Here is a 20301-nt window from a genome sequence, read left to right as displayed (position 1 = left end):
GCATGTGCACCAAGAGGCGGGGCAGGAGGCCCAGACCCCGGTGTAAATGGTTGTAGGGGGAGGAGCTGTCTCCGCGTCTGTCAATCACTTTAAAGGACCTCAGAAAAGGGACCGACACAGAAGTGCTGGATCCGGATCCAGCGGGGCGGCCGTGACTGGACCTGGGGCCGAGGCAGGGCTTTGCCAGCCCCTCCGCGGGCGCCGGGAGGCAGTTGGGGGAGGGGGCGGGGCTGATCCAGCCCCTTCATGTTCACCTCCGAACCCGCTAGGGGAGAAGCAACTCTCGGGAGCCTGGTCAGGGGGCAGCGGAGGTGCCCGCGCCCCCATGCCATGGAAGGAGCCCCGATCTCGGGCCCTGAGGAAATGCCAGCCCGCTCTCCCATCCCCCACCTGATGACCGGCCCCCCCTCCAGGGCCCCTTATTCCCCAGTAACCCCCCCAGCAGTAACCCCCAACTCAGCCAGTGCAGCTTCGGAGTGGAAGGAAGCCAAAGATTACGTCAGAGGGGGCGGGGCTTTCCCCGGCCAGTCCAAGGCCCTTCCCACCCCGAGGCACCCGGTTCCCCCCTGAGGCCAGGGAAGGCCTGGGAGCCCCCCTGAGCCCTCCCCCCAGGCGCCCACAGAGGAAGTCTATCCCCTCGGGGTTGCCACCCCCTGAAGTACCCCAGGGTGGCCCCGCAGAGAGCCCGCAGCCAGAGGAATGGCCCCCGGGACCCCGAGGCCCCCCTCCCAGGTGAGTGCGCCCGGAGGGAAGGGCTGGAAGGGCTCCAGCCAAGCCATGGGGTCAGCCGCCGCCAGGCCTTTGGGCCTTAGCAGTTAGTGAGAAGTGGGGGCGGGGCCGGGGGCGGGGCGGGCGCTGCTGACCACATCCAGCACCTTGTTCTGCCCTCCGGGCGGGCCCTGAGCTTCTCCCCACAGTCCCTGCTCTCAGCCCCTCCCCCCTGGCCACAGGAGGGCCTCCCAGGTGGGTGCTGGGAATGGGGGTGGGGGGTGACAGCGTTGGGCTTCTCCTGCCCCCAGGAGGAAGAGCCCGGCAGAGCTGGCACCGAGCTGGGCACAGCGGCGCCAGGGGAGGGGGCTGGGCTGGCCGAGGAGAGCAGGCCTGGGGGGGAGCCGGGGAGGCGGGGCCTGGCAGGAAGGGGCCATCCAAGGGCTCTTGACAGGGCGGCCCCCTGAGCTGGGTGAGCCCCGGCTGTGCCCGCCTGGGGGGTTCCTGCAGTTCCTCCATGGAGGACATTGTGAGGGTCAGAGACGGCTCCGGGCCATTTTTCTGAGCTCAGGATCCAAAATTTCACTGTGGTGGGTGGCAGCTGCAGGTGCCCCCCCCAGTCAGGGTCCCCAGAGCAGGTGTTTGCGGGTGTCTGGCGGGTCATGCCAGGCTGCAGGGTGCCGAGGAGGGCGGCGGGCGGCGGGCAGAGGGCAGCGGTCAGGGTCGGAGCCTTTGATCAGTCCAGCACGAGGTCAGAGGAGAGAATGGACGAGTCGTGCAGAGGAGCCTCTCCTGGCCGCAGTCCTCGGGAGCTCGAGGGTGGCCTGACTCTTCCCAGGCTCGAAGGGCCCCGACGGGCCGAGCTTGTCTCCGGGACCTCCTCAGGCCAGCCATTCACTGGCCTTCCCGGCTCCTCCTTCGGCCTCCCCAGACGACCACACAGAGCTGAGCTGTGATTCCTCCCACAGAAGGCTTTGCTGCCATGAGCTGGTTTTTGTGTATTTATCTTTAATCCTTACTTTGTGTCTTACAATCAACACGGTATCGGCCCCAGGGCAGAAGAGCAGTAAGGGCTGGACAAGGGGGGTCAAGTGACTTACCCAGGGTCACGCAGCTGGGAAGTGTCTGAGGCCAGATCTGAACCCAGGACCCTCCGTCTCTAGGGCTGGCTCTCCGTGCACTGAGCTACCCAGCTGCCCCCAAATTGGTTTAATATCCTAAGCGCAGCCTCCGTCTCTCCAACCCTGCAGCCCACGGGCTACTCTTCTACTGGATGTCTGCTGCCCAGTTAGGGTCGTGCGGGGGGCTCACTCCTGGAAATTGTGATCACGGTGACGTCTCTAGAGGCTCCTCCATGGGTCCTGGACAGAGATATGAAGGCAGTGAACCACTCCCCTCCCCCCCCCCAGGTCACCCCATTCTTGTCAGACTTGCTGACGGGGTCCAAGCCCAGACTAATGAGACCAGAGTGAGGAGGTACGTCAGGTCTTCTGGGGGGGCAGGGAGGGGAGGGGGGAGGGAAGAGGCACACCTGGAGGGTGACTGGAGCTGGGATGCAGCCAGGGGGCTGAGAGGGAGGCAGAGGTGAGGGGGGAACCCGTATCCTGTAGATAGCTAGGGGTCTCCACCTGGTTGGAGAAAGGGGCACCCTTTTATAGGGTTGAGATAAAAATCTTTCCTAGATGGATGGGAGATGATAAAACCCACCTAACCACCTCCTCTGGGCCAGTAAAGTACAACCCTTAAAATGAGTAAAAACAAGTTTATTAAGGGTTGAGAAATGACAAATACACTCCTAAATCTATCCAGCTATAGCTCTTCCCTTCCAATCTATGCCCCCCCCCCAGGGTTTGCTCTTCTGATCTTCTCAAGCCCTTCTTATGTCTCCCTGCTCTTATTTAAGACCCCAAAAGCTATCCAACTATAAAATACCTACTTAATAGGGATTAACAAAAAGAGGAAGAAGAAAGGACTCACAGGTATCTTTGAGCCATTACCTAAGGTTTGGTGTTGGCTTCACTAGATAACCCAAAGTCTCAGGTAAAAAGTCTTTGGGATTACCTTGGATTTCTGGCAGATGGTCTCTGTAGCCCAGGGAAAACAATTCACTCCAAGGCAGATTCTCAAACCAAGGAATTACTGATCTCTCCACGAGAGTAGGACTGCCAAGGGAAAATCTTCCTGAGCAAAACCTCCTTCCAGCTCAGTCAAAAAGCAGGAGAGAGAGCGAATGACAGTTGATGCTACTACAAACTCCCACAATCCTCAGAATCCTCTCCCAGAACTTGTATTCAAATTCTCCTCTTTTCTCTGTCCTTTACCTACTTTCCTACAGGGTGGTGGTCTGGGATGAGGTAACCTGCGTTACCTCTTCTCGATCAAAGTTGAGGTACTTGTGTCCAGTTGATTGGATGACTAAATAGGTTGGGAACCTTGGAAGTTCTCAGCCTGGTGGTCAGGGATGAGCGTCCTTTGTCTAGGTCCGATAGCAGATCCTGCTGTACTTCCAGGTGTTACTGGGCTTTGTCTCATGGTTTGGACAGGTGCTGGGGTTAGGGGTGCTGCTGGTCTCACTGGGAAGGGGGAAGGGAAAAGGGAGTTCGGTCCCAGGGTCTGCCCCAAAGCAGTTCCTTCTGGATGATGTCCCTGAACCAGATGCCCTTGTACCATTTTATCTCCATCCTGCCTTTTGGGTGGACTATTTAGAGCACCATTTCTTTACCTCAGAGCTAGCAACTGAAGATGGGCTGTTCTTTGTTACAGCAAAAGAATGGTTGCCACAAACTGTGACCGCGAAAATGTGGGTTCAAGACTTTGAATTGCCAAAACTGTAAAGATAATTTTTTTAGTATCTTGATTTAAATAAAAAGTAAGTGGAAAAAATTCACAAATATGAAATACTCAAGTCAGCTGGGTTTTATGGAGATTTTAATTAATACGAATGAAGGAATTAAAGAAAGGGAGAGAGAGAGGCAGAGGAAATAGTAGGAAAGGGCCTAGGCCTGAGCTTTAAGAGAGACTAGTCAGTCCTTAATCACTCACCACAAGATTTTTCCAAGCAGCTCTAGTGTTCAGAGAGACCCTCCAGTTCAGCTCCTGAGCTCAACTAAGTTCAGCCACAGAGAGAGAGGTACTCCAACTAGTCCGAACTCCAACTCGGCTACCAAAGCTGAACTAACTCGAACTACTTTGAATTGGTTCAGACAGCTCCTTTTAAAGAAAAATTTCTCTTGTATCACCTCCCCTAAATTTTCACATCTACCAATCACAGTAGATGTTTTCCAAAGGACTGACCATTCTTAATTCACATCTTGTTATCACCTTCTCTGGTAGACTAAAACTTCTGCGTATTTCACAGCTCTTTGCTAAGGTTGTCCCTTGCAAGTTGTCTGACAGTTTAGTGATTAATTTGACCTTCATAGTGTAAACCTCAAAATTCCTTAGACTTATAAATGTTGGAAATTTCACCATTGGGATATTTCATACTTGGAAAATTTCTTACTGATAGTCTATTGGAATGGGAACCCCATTGGCATGGGAGGTTCCTTCTCTTCCCTTCTTCAGATTACTTTAGGACAGAAACCCTTTGCTGAACAATGGAAAGGACTTTGACCTATGCTTAAGCATAGAACAGGAATTTCTTTGAGTCTTGATTGATTTTAGAATTGATACAATGGAGATACTCCACCCTATTCAGTCCTAATAGGATTGAGTAAGGGCTGCAGCCTAGATCAAAATTTAATTATTTCTAAGTCTCTACCATACTCAAGTTAACAGGATTTAGAAAGGGCTGTAGTAAAGGAGTAAAGATTTAATCATTTGAAAAATATGACCTTCAACAGACATGTGCAAAAGCCAGAGACCTCTGGGCGGTCCTGGGTTAAGCAAGAGCCTCCATTGACAGGGAAATTGATGAAGAGTGATTGGTACATGTGAGGACTGAGGGGAGGCAACTTGGATGGTTTCCTTAAAGATAGGAGGGTCTGGAGACTTGGGGGTGTGGAGTTTTTGGTCGGCGTGGTTCCTGGGCTCGGAGGAAGCTTGCTCTGAAGGAAGCTGAAGGTGGGGGCCTCTGAGACTGTTTCTCCATTTTGGACACGTGAGTGATAGGGACTGATCTCTTTTCTTCGCCCCAGCTATCTAAGGGCTTGGGCCTTTTGGCCCAGCCTAAACAGAAGGGGTATTTAAGCCCTATTCCCTTCTCTCCCCTTTCTCTCTCTATATATATCTCTAATTCCTTTCTTGCTCCTATTGTAATTAAACTCCAAAAAAGGCTGACGGCTGACTTGAGTTTTTCATTTAGGAATTACATAGCTGATTCCTTGGCGACCTTAAATTAATATATATCAGTCTTTTAAAGTGATTCCCTTGTAACAATAGGTACTTAGCACCCTTTTGTATTAGATCTAAAAATAGACCTAGCTTAAGGTTCGTTGCTTCACTATAAGTATGAGTTAGGTACTTTTCATTGTTCAGTAAGGAGTTTACAACTTTATCTTCCCCTAAGGTATGCCTAAGTATGGGTGGAGTAAGGTTAAGTTCTCAATACATTCCTGATCAAGTACCTCCATTGTTTAAATAGGAAATAGCCTTAACCATAACTTTAAGATAATGTTCCAAGGTAGAGTCTGAGAAATTTTAAGATTCACACCTTTGGCATGTAGAAGGAGCAGAATGAGATCATCAAGGGAGAGGGGTTTCACCCCGCTGGGAGCGCACTTCCAAGAATTCTGCCTGTGATGTCAACTCTGATTCCCGGCTTAATGACTTTAAGTGAAATATTTGACCAAAACAGAGAGAGGGGAGCTTCCAGGGTGACCAGCCTTGCAGTTGGCTTCCCAGGTGGAATACCCAGCCCTGGGGTGCTTTAGATGCCTGGGAGGAGTCTAGGCTGAAAAGGGTTCACTCTGATGCCAGTAGCATTGCAGATAGCAGAGGGCAGAGCTTGGGGTGGAGAGGCTGGCAGGGTCCTGAGGTCCTGGCCTTGGGAGCCACTGGAGGACAGCCGAGATCTCGGGCCGTCAGAGGCAGGGAAGGTGGGGCACTGGGGGCTACTAGGAACCAGCCAGAGTAGACAAGTTCTGAACAAGAAGCTGTCTGCCTTCCTTGGGACTGAGGTCTCTGCATTCTTCTCAAAGCCCAGGTTTCTCTGCTTTCCTTTGGGCCTGAAATCCTTCTGCCTTCTGCTTCTGGCTCTGTCGGAGTGAGAAGCTTTTGCTGCCCTGCTTCTGGCAGCTGCCCTTTGTGCCGGGCTTTATCTTTCCTGTCTGAACTCTTTGAATATCCATCAGATATGTTAGGAGCAATTCTGCCTCCTGGATCTGGCTGAAGGGGTTGCTCTCTGCCCCTGCTATTGTTGTGGGAGAAGGAATGCTGATTCTGGCCCAAAGAATGGTGACTAGACACTAGACAGTGTCTATTGAAGGATGTTACATATAGTGTAGTCATGGAGATGGAAAAAGCCATTGCAGGGGGTGGAATAACTCCCTGGATGGCTGTAGAGGACAATGGAATGTCCCCTGTAGGGTTTCAGGTTTCTAGAATGTAACCAGGTGTCTCCCCATGCTTGGAAATACCCAGCCTGTCCTTAGATTATTTCTCTCCTGGATATTCATAAATTAATTGTTTTTGAAAATTAATGTTGAATTGTGATATTTTTGTGGAATAAATTTCCCTTTAGCCTGGTTTAAGTTAGAGTTCCAGACTTGCTACCCCCTTGATCCCAAGTTATCAAACTAAAACTCTTCTTTTGTTCAGCTAAAAGAAATTAGGGCAGGATTGGCAAGCCATGGTGAACAATGTCACATTCTGAGAGTGTGCTAGACCAGCCACACAGATGTGGAAAGCTTGAACTGATAACTTCCTTGTATGGACAAGGACTTGCTTCTCCTGTGATGAAGTGATGAAGGAGGAGTTGAAGACTCCTAAGTCCACATCCTCAGTGGTTATTTAGGAATCTGAGCTGTCAGGGAATGCCCAGGTGAAGGACTGAGTGGTGAGTTTATCAGGGAAATATATATATGCATTATATATGTGTATGTAATGTAAGAGAGAAATAATTACGAGAGATAAAGACAAAAAAAAAACCTGTGCTAGAGGAGAAAACTACCATTTTCTTCATTCCTTTAGATTTTGAAGGGGGGGGGGGGGCAACTGACCACATTAATTGAGCAGTCAATTAATAAATTCTTTAAAATGAAGAAACTCTGCCCCTTGAGAATTCCCATTTTGCAAGATCATTGGTTTCTAGTTGCCTAATTTGGGTCTTTAAGGATTAGTTTTCTGCTATAATCTTTTGATTTTCCTTTTTGGTTTGGTCCATCCTGCTTTTTGTGGCTTCCAGCTCTTTCTCCAATTGGGAGTTCCTGTCCTTTAAACTGTTATTTTCATTTTGATCTATTTACCACTTTTCTTGCCAGAAGGCTTCCATCTTTTTGATAAGCTCCGATTTAAATTCTTCAAGAGCTTGTAGCCAATTTCCATTTTGGGGAAAGGTTTTGGTGCATTTATTTGTATTTCCTCTTCTCTATTTCCTCTGTAGTCTGGAGTTTTCCTCCATAAAAATTATCCAGGGTCAACACCTTCTTCTTGTTTTATTTGGTTGTTCCTGGGCACTGTTTGCCATCACTATTGTGCTTTTTCCTTCCCTTTCCAGTCAGAAATTTGAGTGAGGTGGGCAGGCTTTCTGTGTATGAAGCTAAGGAGCAAGGTTTTTGCCTGAGGCCACCTCTTGAGTCTGCAGTTTCTACTATTTGCTGACCTTCTCTATGCTATCTCCCTGAGGGTGCCCAAGCTCTGTACTCTTCAGCCTGCTGAGGTTTCAGGTCTGGCTTCTCTCAGGGGTAGGTCTTTGGTGATCTTAGTCAGCTGCCAAGGACCTAAAGTACCCCTCACTCACTCTAGAGATGCCCCTCACTCACTGATTCTAATGCATGCTGGCTCTGACTCTGGCTCTGTAGGTGCGGTGGGGGAGGATAGATTAGCTGGTGTTTTGGTGGAAGCTTTTTCAACCTCTTATAGTGTAGAGGTGCCCAAATCCCAGGTACCTTCAATGCTGTGCCCTACTGTAGAGTCCTTCGTTCATATAAATTTGGTTTGTTTATTTTTTTGCCTTTTGAGGTAGTCTATATAGGTAGGTGGTAAGGAGAGGAAGCTTCCTGGGTCTACACAGCCTCCACATTTTCTCAGAAGTCCCTCTTGAGAATTCCAGTCATTACACTGTCATTGTATTTCTTTTGAATTAGCTCAGTCCCCAACCCCAGTTAATAAAATATCATTTTAAAATGATGAATGCCCCTTCCTTTCTTCATCATGCTTACTCTTTTTTGTCTGTGTAACTAAATATAAAATGACTGAATATATTCCATTAACAAATAACATTCAGCATAACACAAAGAGAGAATGTTTTGGCTTTGGCACATCCTACCCAGTGGTTCCCCAAACAATATAACATGAGACTGCACTTATTCACTTAGCTAGAGTCAGTGTCTGATCTCATATTACTGGAATCCTCTTTACACTTTCATCTGGATAACAGTATTTCATCTGGATAACAAAGCCATGAAGGCAGCATAGAAAATTCCTTTTTATTTGTTTTTTTTTTCATTATTCACTGGTAATATTCCCCCCCTCCCCAGAATACACAGTATATGCTACTTTCTAAGAAACCCTTCCAAAAAATGTTACCAGATCAACTTTGACAATTATAATGAGGAGGAATTTCAGATCACCTCTCTCCTCTACAGAATCTCCCACTTCACTCCAAGAGCATTTCCCATCTCCCTGATTCCATAGGGAAAAGCATTGTAGGTTAAGACACTTCTCCAGGTTTGACTCTCACAACATCATTCTCCCTTCAGACACAAAATTCCTTTGTCAGTATCCCATTGGGCTCTGAGTGAGTGGTCTCCAGTGCTGGCTCTGACACTCTTCAAGGTTAGGAGGTTAGGTAAATCCTTTGTGTACTCCAGTTTCTTCTAGTCAGTCTATGAGGGTTGTACTAGATGAATTCTGAAGGTTCACCTCTAAGACTTGTGACTTTTGCCATTTTAGGGATCAGTAACATTCCAGGATGTGACTATGGACTTCACACAGGAGGAGTGGCGCCTGTTGGATCATTCTCAGAAAGAGCTGTACAGGGAGGTCATGCTGGAGAATGTGCAAAATCTTCTCTCTGTGGGTAAGAACCATTTCCTTTGTTAATCCTAAATCTCTCATTGAGGGAATGTTTTAATTCCAAACCAAAGGTATAGGATGTTGAGCCTTTGTCAGTGATTAAAAAAACAAAAGTGCTGATCTCTGCTCTGGGTTCTCCTCCTGCCTGCTTTTCATCAAAATAGTCTTTGAATGATATGATATGAATCTGGGACTTTACTTTCTTGCTCCTGAAAATGTTTCTCCTCTGTTTCAGATAGCTTCAGGTGAAAATTTAAACCAGTGTTACAGATTTACATTCCAATAACCAATCTCAGGAGTCATTTAGTTCAGCCTCTAATTAGACCTGAATTTTATGAGCAAATTCTCATTTTATACCCAGGCAGCTTTTCCTTGAAGATAGGCATTGAAGGGAACCATTTACCTGCCAAGGCAGCCCCCTCCCTTTTGTATCGGGTCTGAACTTCAGAAAGGATTTCTTGTTATTAAGTGTTAATGGAGGAGGCAAAGCCATGAAGGCAGCATAGCAAAAGTTAAAACTGGAACTACACTGAGAATCCCAAAACAACCTTAAAATGTGCTTTTAAATGATGAGTCACAGAACAAACATGTGGAAGAGTTAGGTGGTTCTCCTCAGGTAAACAACTTGAAAATTACACAGAAAGGTCTATTTTAGGGGATAAGGGCAAACTGGAAGTAAAACTGTGGCTCAGAGGAGTGCAAACAATCCATTCCCTACACATTGCTCCAGGTTCCAAACCTGTGCAGAAAGCCAACTTTGAGACCCTGGGACTCTTCTTTAGCCTGCATTATTAGTTCATCCCACACTGACCCCTTGAAATACAAAGGCGTGACACAAGACTGTAGTGAGGCCCCAAAGCCAATTCAAGCCTGTGGTGAAGTCTCTAGGTTCAGGGCAAAGTAGCTCCCAGTTCTTTGAGTCCCTCAAGCCATCAGCAGTCCCTTGGAAGAAATGAACCTTGCAGAAAACCAGAACTATAGCTGAGGTGAGCAGTAAGGAAAAACTGAAGTTTAAGAGAGTGTGCCCTATTTACCCTGAGAACTGTAGTGATTAAAATAGTGGAAGACATAAACTGTGGCAGATAAAAGAATGGTTGGCTTAAATTGTGACTGCAGAAAATATGGTTTCAAGACAGTGTCTTGTTTTAAATCAAATATAAGGTGGTTGCCAGGGGAAAATTCCCAAATATTAAATATACCCAAGTCAGCTGGGTTTTATAGAGATTTTAATTAATACAAATGAGAAATTAATGAAAGAGAGAGAGAGAAAAAAAGGAAATAATGAGAAAAAGGGCTAGACCAGCCTAGGCCAGCATGAGCCAGCCTAGGCTGAAAACCCTAAGAGAGAGATCAGTCAGTCTTTTATCCACTCACCACAAGATTTGTTTAAGCAAGGATTCTAGTGTTCAGAGAGACACAAGTTCAGCCAGCTCCATCTCCAGAGAGAGATTCTTCTGACAGTCCTCCGAGAGAGTTCTTTGAGACTCCTCTCAAGGTAGCCTTTCCTCTCCTTTTAAAGGGAATTTTCTCCTATGTCACCTCCCCTAAGTTCTCACATCTACCAATCACAGTAGACGTTTTCCAAAGGACAGGCCATTCTGAATTCACACCTAAGAAGGTTAAATTTTTGCGTAATTCACGCCTGAGAAAACCTCTGAGTAAGTTTCTCACCTCTTTGCTCCTTGGAAATTCACAAGTTGCCTGACCTTTATAGGTACTTAGCACCCTTTTGTATTAGATCTAAAAATAGTCACAGCTTAAGAACTTTTGCCTTAATATAAGTATGGGTTTAAGTATTTTTCATTGTTCAGCAAGGAGTTTCTTCCCCTAAAGCAGGCTTAAGTAGGGCTGGAGTAGAGGTCTCACATTCCTGATCAAGTACCTTCATTGTTTAAAATGGGGAATGGTCTTAACCAAATCTTATGAAGTAGGGTCTGAGAATTTTTAAGGTTCACAGAACAGAGCCCAACTTTGAGATAGAAGTAAAAGTAAAAAAAAAAAGTCTGGGAAAATGCCAAACAGCAAAAGAAACATCTAATCATTGAAAATATCTAAGGAGACAAAGAAGGGTAAGGCACAGATTCAGGCAGGGATTAGGATACAAAAGCAGCCAGATGCATTACTTGAGATAATAATAGGAATTGGTCTCAGGTGTTAGAAGAGTTCAAAAAAGAATTAAAAAATTCAAATGAGAGAATGGAAAGAAAAATGGGGGGAAAATATAAGTAATGGAAAAGGAAAATAAGAGCTGAAAAATGCAACATTGGTCTAGTGGAAAAAGACACAAAAATTCAATGAAGAAAAGAGTTTCTTTAAAAGTAGAGTTGCCCAATTGGGAAAAGAGTGTAAAAAAAGCCAATGCAGAAAAGAGTCCCAGGAAAAGTAAAATGGACTAAGTAGAAAGGGAAGATAAAAAGGTCATGGAAGAAAATCATTCTTTTAAAATTGAAATTGTGCATATAGAAGATAATGACTTCATAAGACAATAAAAGAAAATCAAAAGAATTTTAAAATGGAAGAAAATATGAAATATCTCACTGAAAAAATAATTGACTTAGAAATAGATCCAGGAAAGGCAATATAAGATTCATTAGACTACAAAAAAAAAAGAAAGCCTAGGTGTCATATTACAAGAAATTTTATCAATGAAAATTGCCTTGATATTCTTGAATCATACATTAAAGGAGAAATTGAAAGAATCCACAGATCACCTCTTACAATAAATCCTCAAATGATAACTTCCAGGAATGTTATAGCCATATTTTAGAACTCCCATGCTAAGGAAAAAGTACTGCACTAAGCCAGAAAGAAACAATTCAAATATCATGTAATAATTAAAGATCACCAAATTGTAATAATTAAAATTAAATTATGAGGCTTTTAGTAGTTTTATTATATCAAAGTAGGGATAGTAATGAGAGGGAAACGTAGGAAAGAGGTAGGGAGTTGCGGAGTCTGCCACCCTATGTTCTGTTCTGATGGAATCCAGCTTACCACCAACTGAGTTCTAATCTCCAGTCAGAAGTCCATGAAAATCTCTTCAGCAAGAGTCACCAGAGCAAGAGTGTCTCAGCGTCACCAGAGTCAAAAAGTCGCTTCAGCACGATTTACCAGCTCCAGTATAGCGACCCCCCTCGGGAGCCCTATCACATTCATCCGTTGGTAATGAGCTGAGGTGGAAAGAGGGGGCTCAGGAAATGGGAGAATAACAATGACTCAAAGACAGAAGTAGAAACACACGGGGAGGAACGAGAACTCCGAGGAAATAGGAGGAACAAGAGGACGGGTGGGGAGCTCCAACCCCTCGATACTGCTAGACAAGAGAGTCTGCTTTGGGGGCGACAACGTCGCTGGGAAAGCGGGAGTCTTACTCCTGGTGCCTCTATAGCAATAGTAGGCACTGGGGCGACCGCGTCGCTATGAAGGAGATGTGGTGAAGCAAGAGAGTAAGCGTGAGGAGGGAACAGAGGGAGAGGGAGTGAAGGGCGAGAGAGCTGGCAAGAGTAAGAGAGGGGTTAGTAAGGGAGGAGTTTCGGCTTGTTCCCAGTATTTATTGAGGGCTTTAGGACCGTCTGTGTAACCCGACATGGGCTAACATTGGTTCAATTGACCATGACGAGATCAAAGAGGTGGGGATTAATCCATCCCGCGCTCTGCAAATGAGTGTAGTCCGAGCAGAGCAAGGCCCCAATTCAAACCGCTGTGTTAATGAAAGGACTCCGAGCTGAGGCAGCGTGGCCATGCTTGGCTAGTGCCTCGGACTGTCCGTGTCTGGCAGTCAATATCAATCCATCAGTCATACTTCCCAGAGGCCAACATGCCTGGTGTGCGACATCCAGAGCCAGAATACGACTCTCCATCAGAGCGTCTTTTCAGTAAGAGCCCCCAGCCCCAGAGCCAGAGAGAGAAGTTCTTCTAGACCCCCCGTCGCTCCTTTATAAGCCGAGTTCTCTACCCATTAGCTCTCCCACATCATATCTCAGGAACCAGTCATAATTCCTTGCCTGGCACCCCGGGGTGGGGCCGTGCTTCTGGGATCAATTTTCGATCTCGGTTTCAACTTCTTTTCACTGTGGACGTGTGTATCCTTGCACATGTCAATGGTAAAGAACCTCCAGGTCCCTGATTAATTAAATTAAAACAAAATGTAAGGATGGCAAGGAGAAGCTTGGCAGAACCCTGAATTTTGACAGACAGGCACAGAGGTGACAGTTTGGGATAGCAAAGGATTGTGGGAGAGAATAGTTAGCTGAGGAGAATTCTGGCCAGCCCCAGAACTTCTAGCCCTATACTGGAAACTAACTAGTTCTGTTTCTGAGTGGCTGAGGGACATCTGAAGCCACAAAGAGAGAAGACCCAGACTTTCCTACTATCTTTGAAGGTGTTTTCATAAAGGAATCTTCTACTACTTTCCTCCATCTGCCCGCTAGAACTACTGACTCAGAAGAAGTTTAGCTTGGACTCTTTCAAAAACTGAGCCAGCCTTCTTACTTCTTTCTGGGTCTTCCCTTGCCTTCCTTCAACTGATTATAATGATTTAGTTTGTTATTATAGTAGTATAGTGATTTATAAGAAAGCAGTCAGTTGAGAAAAGGGGTTGAGGCACTGAGGCCTTGAGCCTGGGCCCTTGAAATTCAACTGCTGTGGAAATAGTTTTGACAGGGCATCCTCTCCCACCATTCTAATCCCATATTCCTTCAACCTTTCCATATACCATCCCTTCGAATAAATGTTCAATTATAGTCGGATTTGGGTTTGGCCTATCACTAATACAAGAAGAAGGTTGTATAAAGATGAATTTAGAGTTGTGACTTAAATTTGGTTGCCAGGGGAAATCTCAAATAAAATACCCAAGTCAGTCTGGAATTTTATGGTAATTTATTTAATATAGAGGGAAGAAATTTAAGGAGAAAGAGGGAAGAGGGTATAGGATTTCTCTTGCCTGGTCTATGCCAGGGGGAGTTTAAAATCCCTGCCTGTAGGTCTCTGAAGAAGATTAGAGGTTTCTAAGAGGATAAAGTTGGAAAATAAAGGAGGAAACTCAGCCAGAAACTCACCACTGAAACGGACAATAGCTTGTAGCCACGCTATGATGCTGAAAGCACAACACTCTCCTCCCAGCTAACTCTCTACCGCCAATAAGGGAAAGAGAGTGTTCTTTTTTTTTTCCTGAGAGACAAAAAAATCCCAAATATATAGACCTTTCACCCTTGTGTCTCCTCCTCTAAACTTTCACATCTACCAATCACATCAAAGGCTTTCTCCAGGACTGCCCATACTTTTAGTTCTCACCTTCTTTGATTAGATTTTTGAGTTACTTAACACTTCTTTGTTAAGTTCACCTTTTGTTAGTTACTTGACCTTTTTTTTTTTATTAATTTAACCTTTATAGTTACTTAACACCTTTTTGTATTAAGATCTAAAAATAGACTTAGCTTAACGGTCTAGCTTCACTATAAGGTGAGAACTAAGTACCTTCTTTGTTCAATCAGGAGATTACAACCTTATCTTCCCCTAAAGTAAGGTTTAAGTAGGATGGAGTAATTTAAAGTTTAGAGTTGGGAAAGTGGGGACAGAGCTCACAGCTCAATTTCAGTCCCTTTCTGTGGCAAACCCAAATTTGGATTGCCACATATTCTCCATTGAGGAAGATATACGAAACCTGTCCTCTGAAGTTGCTGTTAAGGAGAACAGACATCTCTTCCCATCAGCTGTGCCCACAGAAGTACTCAAGGGTTGTTTTCTGTCTGACATCCCTTGGGAGGAGAGAGAAAGAAAAGACATCTTTCTTCTCTCTAGAGATAATCTTTAACCCCTGCTCCTGTTCACCCTAGGAAGGGAAAGATCCTGCTGTAATTCCCTCCAACAACAGGGTATACCAATCCCCTGACATCCCTGTTTCACTTGGTCCTCCCAACCCTTTCACTGGCATTAAATCCTAATCAGTGAGACAAACCAACTGTTGTAAAAATTAAAATCTCAACAATTAAAAATATATTTTAATGGATTTATTAAATGATCATTAGAAATCAAGGAATAAAGACGATACAAAATAAAGACCACATGCCTATGGCTGATGAGCCGGTTCAAACCACCCAGCTTACCAACACCACCAAGCTCAGGACAGGAAGTAAAAAAAGTTGGACCTTCCACATCCCCGCCTAATATCCCCTATCTATAGGAAGTACATAATGACAGGAAGTCAGTGGGCTCCTGGGAAATGTAGTTCTTTTTTTAGGGTAACAGATTTTTCAATTATTTATTGTCTCCCCCAATTATAAAAAGAAGGAAAACCTCCCTTTTTACAAAAGGGAGTGGAATTTCAAGTCCCTGATCGATTAAATTAAAAGGGAGGGGAATTCCATTCTCACATCATGGAGCTCTAGAGTTGGCACTAGAAGTGTGCTACTTCATGGCACACAGGGATCTGGCTGTTCCTACATCAAAGGATCAGATTGTTTGGAAAATGATATTCTGAAAGGCAAGGAAACTGGGTTTACAACCTTGAATCACCCACCCATCAAGACGGATTATATTCTTTCAGGTAGAAAAATGGTTATTTAATAAAATTGGGGATGTCCTAGCATTCCTGATAGAAAGATTAAACTAAAGCAGAAAAGTTGACGTCCTAATACAAAATTCAAGAGAAGCATAAAAAAGGGAAAATTTATAGAACTCAATGAAGTCAAATTGTTTATATACCTAGTAGAAGGGTGATAATTTGTAACTCAAAATTGCTATTATCATAGTAGTTAAAAGAAGTATACATAGACAGAGGATGTGGTACTAAACTGTTTAGGAAGATAGTGTTTTAAAAGGGTGAAAAAGAAGATAGCACTTAGAGAAAAAGGAAGAGAGAAGTAACAGCAAGTAAACTATATCAAATAAAGAGGCATGGGAAGAAAAACTATTACAGTGAAGGGGATGAAGAAGGTGGTAAGAAACAATCAGTAAAACTTATTCTCATGAGAATCTGCTCAGAGAGGGAATAACAGCCAGATTCATTGGGGTTTAGAATCTTATCTTACTCTATAGAGGAATAGAAGGAGAATAAGAAAGGTAGTGGAGGGAGGGGAATAATGTAAGAGAGGTCAAATGGGGGAGTGATTAAAAAGCCCTAAAGAAACATGAATCATGCAGCCATGGAAAAATATTCTAAATTACTTAATTAAATAAATAAATAATTTGAAACTTCATTTAGATTTAGCAATTATAGGAAATATGGTTCAGCATGGACTGAAATTTTTTTTAAGTACCCTAAAGAGAACTAAGAGGAGAATAAGAAGGGTGGTGGTAGGGAGGGTTATAAGTGTAATAGTAAAATTAGGACTCTGGTCTTTAGGTTTTAATAAAGTTTATTAGAATTACTTGGATAGGAAAAGAGAGAATCTAGCTAGTCATGTGGCTTCTATAGCAGTACCCCAGCATGCAAGTTGCTTGTCAGGACATCAAAGAGAGAGAGAGCACTTCTTGGATCACCTCTTTTATTCCTTCTCTTTACATCCGGATCAAATTCGGAATCATGTTTGGATCAAGTACATAGGTTACCATCTCATGACCCACACTTGGTGACGTATGTGATGCAAACTCATGTACACTTGTGTAGACTCAATGACCTAATTTACTCAATGATTTCTCTCTCACTATTCTGGCTTCCTGGTCAAATATTTGGTAGAAGATGAGGTCAAGGGTGGGACCACATAAAAATAAATTTCCTTCACACATAAGGGAGGAGAAATGGGTGGGGGGAGAGTGATTAAAAGTGAACCGTGTAGGGATAGTGAAAAGAGGATAGTATTTATTAAAAGAGGAAAACAAGATGAAAGGGATTATAGAGATGGTAATCATAACTGTTGATTGTAAATGACATGAACTCGCCCATAAAAATGGAAGCAGTAGCAGAGTAGATTAAAAACCCAAGTCCTATCATATGTTGTTTACGTGAAACTCATTTGACATACACAGGTAGACATGCAAAGGGTAAAATTAAGTGGCTATAGCAGAATCTATTCAGCTTCAACTAAAAGACAAAAGCAGTTATAACATGTTATCAGATAAAGCTAAAGCCCAAAATAGATCTGACTAAAAGAGATAAGGGCAGTAATTACATCTTGATAAAAGACAGAATAGACAATAATGCAATATTGGTACTTAGTATATATGCATCAAGTGCTTTTGTCTCCAGATTTTTAAAGTAGAAACTACAGAAAAATAAGGGAGAAATTGGCGATGAAGCTGTTCCTCTATCAGAACTATATAAAACCAACCAAAAAATTAACAAGAAAGAGTAAAGGAAGTGAATGAAATTGTAGAAAAGTTACATTTAATAGATAAATTGTGAAAATTGAATGGAGTGAAACAGAAATATATCTTCTTTTCAGTAGCACATTGAATGTAAGAAAAATTAACCATGTTCTAGGTCAAACAGACTTCACAATAAAATGCAAAAAAGCAGAAATATTGATACCTTTTCAGATCACAATACAATAAGAAGTCTAATCAATGAGAGTTAATGGAAAGACAAAGTACAAATTTATTAGTCAGTGATGGGGTGGGTATAGCCAAAACAGTACTTGGGGGGATGGGAATTTATATCCCTTAATGCTTCTATCAATGAAATAGAGAAAAGGAGGTGAATAAATTGGGCGTGAAAATTAAAAAAAAATAGAAAAAGAACAAATTAAAAGTCAAGTCTAAATTAGGAATCCAAAAAAAAAGTCAAAGGAGAAATTAATGAAATTGAAAGTAAGAGAACTATTGAACTAATAAATAAGATTAGGAGTTGGTTTTCTGAAAAAAAAATAGAGCATTTGGTAATTTGATTTTAAAAAGGAAAGAAGGCAATCAAATCGCCAGTATCAAAATTGAAAAGGGTGAATTTGCTTACAATGAAGAGGAAAGGAAACCTTTAGCAGCTGTTGTATGACAATAAATCTGACAATCTAGGTGAAATGGATGAATGTTTCTAAAAATATAAATTGCCCAAATTAACAAAGTAGAAAAAAGAAAACTTAAATAAGCCCATTTCAGAAAAAGAAATTGATGAAGCCGTCAAAAACTCCCTAAGAAACAATCCCCAGGGCCAAATGGATTCACAAGTGAATAAAGAATCATCCCAATACTATTTAAACCATTTGGCAAAATAGGCAAAGAAAGAGTCCTACCAAATTCTTTGTATTATGCAAATAAGACTAATTGCTTAGCCAGAAAGAGCTAAAATAAAGAATACTACAGGCAAATTTCCTTAATGAACATTGATGCAAAAATCTTAAATAAAATAAAAATAAGAAACTACAGCCACACATCACAAAAAGAACTATTGGGCTTCGATTGCAAGTGAACACATATAATTATTCATTTGTTTATTTGGGTTATGAGGTTGTGAACTTTTATGATTATTCACTTACAAAAATAAATAATATGAAAATAAAATTTAAAAAGAAGTATTAAAATGTATCTCACAAACCCTAATTATGCTTAGTCTAGCAAGTTTATCCTTATTCCTCCTTCATTCTTCCCTCAAATACCAGGCCAGATGATAGGAATGGAAAGGAAGGGAATAAGCATTTCAAAATACCTACTCTATGTCCCCTGCTGGGTAAAGGAACTCATAATTAATTTCACAACATCCCTTTGAGTTTGATACTAAAATTAATGGGTTGGGCTAAATAGAAAAGAAATGTGGTCGCCAAAATTAATTACTCAAATCAGAATGACTCTTATGGTAGTTTATTTACAAAAAGAGAAAGAGTGAAGGTAGAGAAGTGAGAAAAGAGGTGTAGATAATTACTCTAGCCAGGTCTGAATGAGGCAGGGTTTCAGAGGCCCCAGCAAAGGGGTGCCCAGAGATGAATTAAACAAGGGTTCTAGTCATGAGGCCTTCTCCAAGAAGAGGGGCCTTTCTAGAGGTTAGTATCTCCAGAAAAAGCCAGGAAAAGGAAGTCAGCCTTTCTCCCTGACCCACTAGGTAGTTCTAATTGAAGAGCAGTCTCAGGTCCCAAGCTGGACCTCCTCCAAGGCCAAGTTGAAAGGAGAAAAAACCTGGTCATAGGAAGTTACCACCATTTTAAAATACAGTCCTTTGTGACACTTCCTTCCACTTTTACATGGACAAATGGCAGCTTTAACTTTACTTGACTGCCTTGGGGCAGTCAGTCATTTGCTAGCATACATGGGTCATAGACCTCTCTCTCTCTCTCTCTCTCTCTCACTCTCTCTCTCTCTCTCTCTCTCTCTGTCTCTCTCTCTCTCTCTCTCTCTCTCACACACACACACACACACACACACACAAGGATTAAATGAGGGTGTATACATTCCTGGTGGCTAAAATCTAAAGAACAAATAGGGATGAGTTAATGCCATCTTCATAATGCTCTTATTGTCCTCAATTCATAATTGAGGTAACTGAGGCAAACAAAGGTTAAACACTAGCCCAGGAATACCTACTTACCATCTCTCTGATGACAGATGAAATTTGATTTGATTTTCTGATTCCAAGTTCTAATCTCTTACCCCTTCACTGCCAGCTGCCTTTAATTAATGGAGGTTGTAGAATGTGCCTATTATCCTTCTATTACAGTAGGTCAATAAAAATGGAATTTTCTTTTTTTTCCATTTGAATTTATTTAGTCAATTTAGAACATTATACAATAATCATATTATTTCCCTCCCTCCCCTCCTCTCACCCTTCCCACAGCCATCTCGCAATTTCATTGGGTATTACTTGTGTCCTTGATCAGAACTTATTTCCATGTTGATGTTTGCACTAGGATGTTCATTTAGAGTCTACATCCCCAACCATATCCCTTCTATCCATGTATTCAAACAGTTGTTTTTCTTTGGTGTTTTTACTCCCACAGTGTTTCCTCTGAATGTGGATAGTGGTTTTTCTCGTAGATTCCTCCAAGTTGTTCAGGGTCACTGCATTGCCCTTAGTGGAGAAGTCCATTACATTTAATTGTACCACAGTGTATCAGTCTCTGTGTACAATGTTCTCCTGGTTCTGCTCCTCTCGCTCTGCATCACTTCCTGGAGGTTGTTCCACTCCCCATGGAATTCCTCCACTTTATTATTCCTTTTTGCACAATAGTATTCCATCACCAAAATATACTACAATTTGTTCAACCATTCCCCAATTGAAGGGCATCCCCTCATTTTCCAATTCTTTGCCACCACAAAGAGCGCAGCTATGAATATTCTTGTACATGTCTTTATCCTTATCTCTTTGGGGTACAAACCCAGCAGTGTTATGGCTGGGTCAAAGGGCAGACAGTCTTTTATCGCCCTTTGAGCATAGTTCCAAATTGCCCTCCAGAATGGTTGGATCAATTCACAACTCCACCAGCAATGAATTAGTGTCCCTACTTTGCCACACCCCCTCCAACATTCATTACTTTCCTTTGCTGTCATGTTAGCCAA

The 20301-nt window shown here is 43.1% G+C and overlaps 2 protein-coding genes across 7 annotated transcripts in view; one reads left to right on the top strand and one right to left on the bottom strand.

Annotated features, from left to right (window-relative positions):
- LOC107648964 (zinc finger protein 345-like) overlaps positions 1-20301 on the bottom strand; it is a 146932-nt gene that overhangs the window by 24755 nt on the left and 101876 nt on the right. The gene's annotated exons all lie outside the window — the stretch shown is intronic.
- Positions 130-20301, top strand: part of LOC100618301 (zinc finger protein 570-like) — a 44019-nt gene continuing 23847 nt past the window's right edge. Inside the window, exons 1-2 of one of the 2 annotated variants that reach the window (XM_016422702.2) lie at positions 130-732; positions 8761-8887. In XM_016422702.2, the coding sequence (XP_016278188.2) occupies positions 700-732; positions 8761-8887 (160 nt within the window). In that variant the 5' untranslated portion in view covers positions 130-699. Of the gene's footprint in view, positions 733-837; positions 964-8760; positions 8888-20301 lie in introns of those variants that run through there. The other variant, XM_056825610.1, reaches the window with a different exon arrangement.

The sequence above is a fragment of the Monodelphis domestica genome, chromosome 4 (assembly GCF_027887165.1).
Source record: "Monodelphis domestica isolate mMonDom1 chromosome 4, mMonDom1.pri, whole genome shotgun sequence".
In the NCBI taxonomy this organism is placed as follows: Eukaryota; Metazoa; Chordata; class Mammalia; order Didelphimorphia; family Didelphidae; genus Monodelphis; species Monodelphis domestica.
This window is presented reverse-complemented; position numbering and strand designations above follow the sequence as displayed.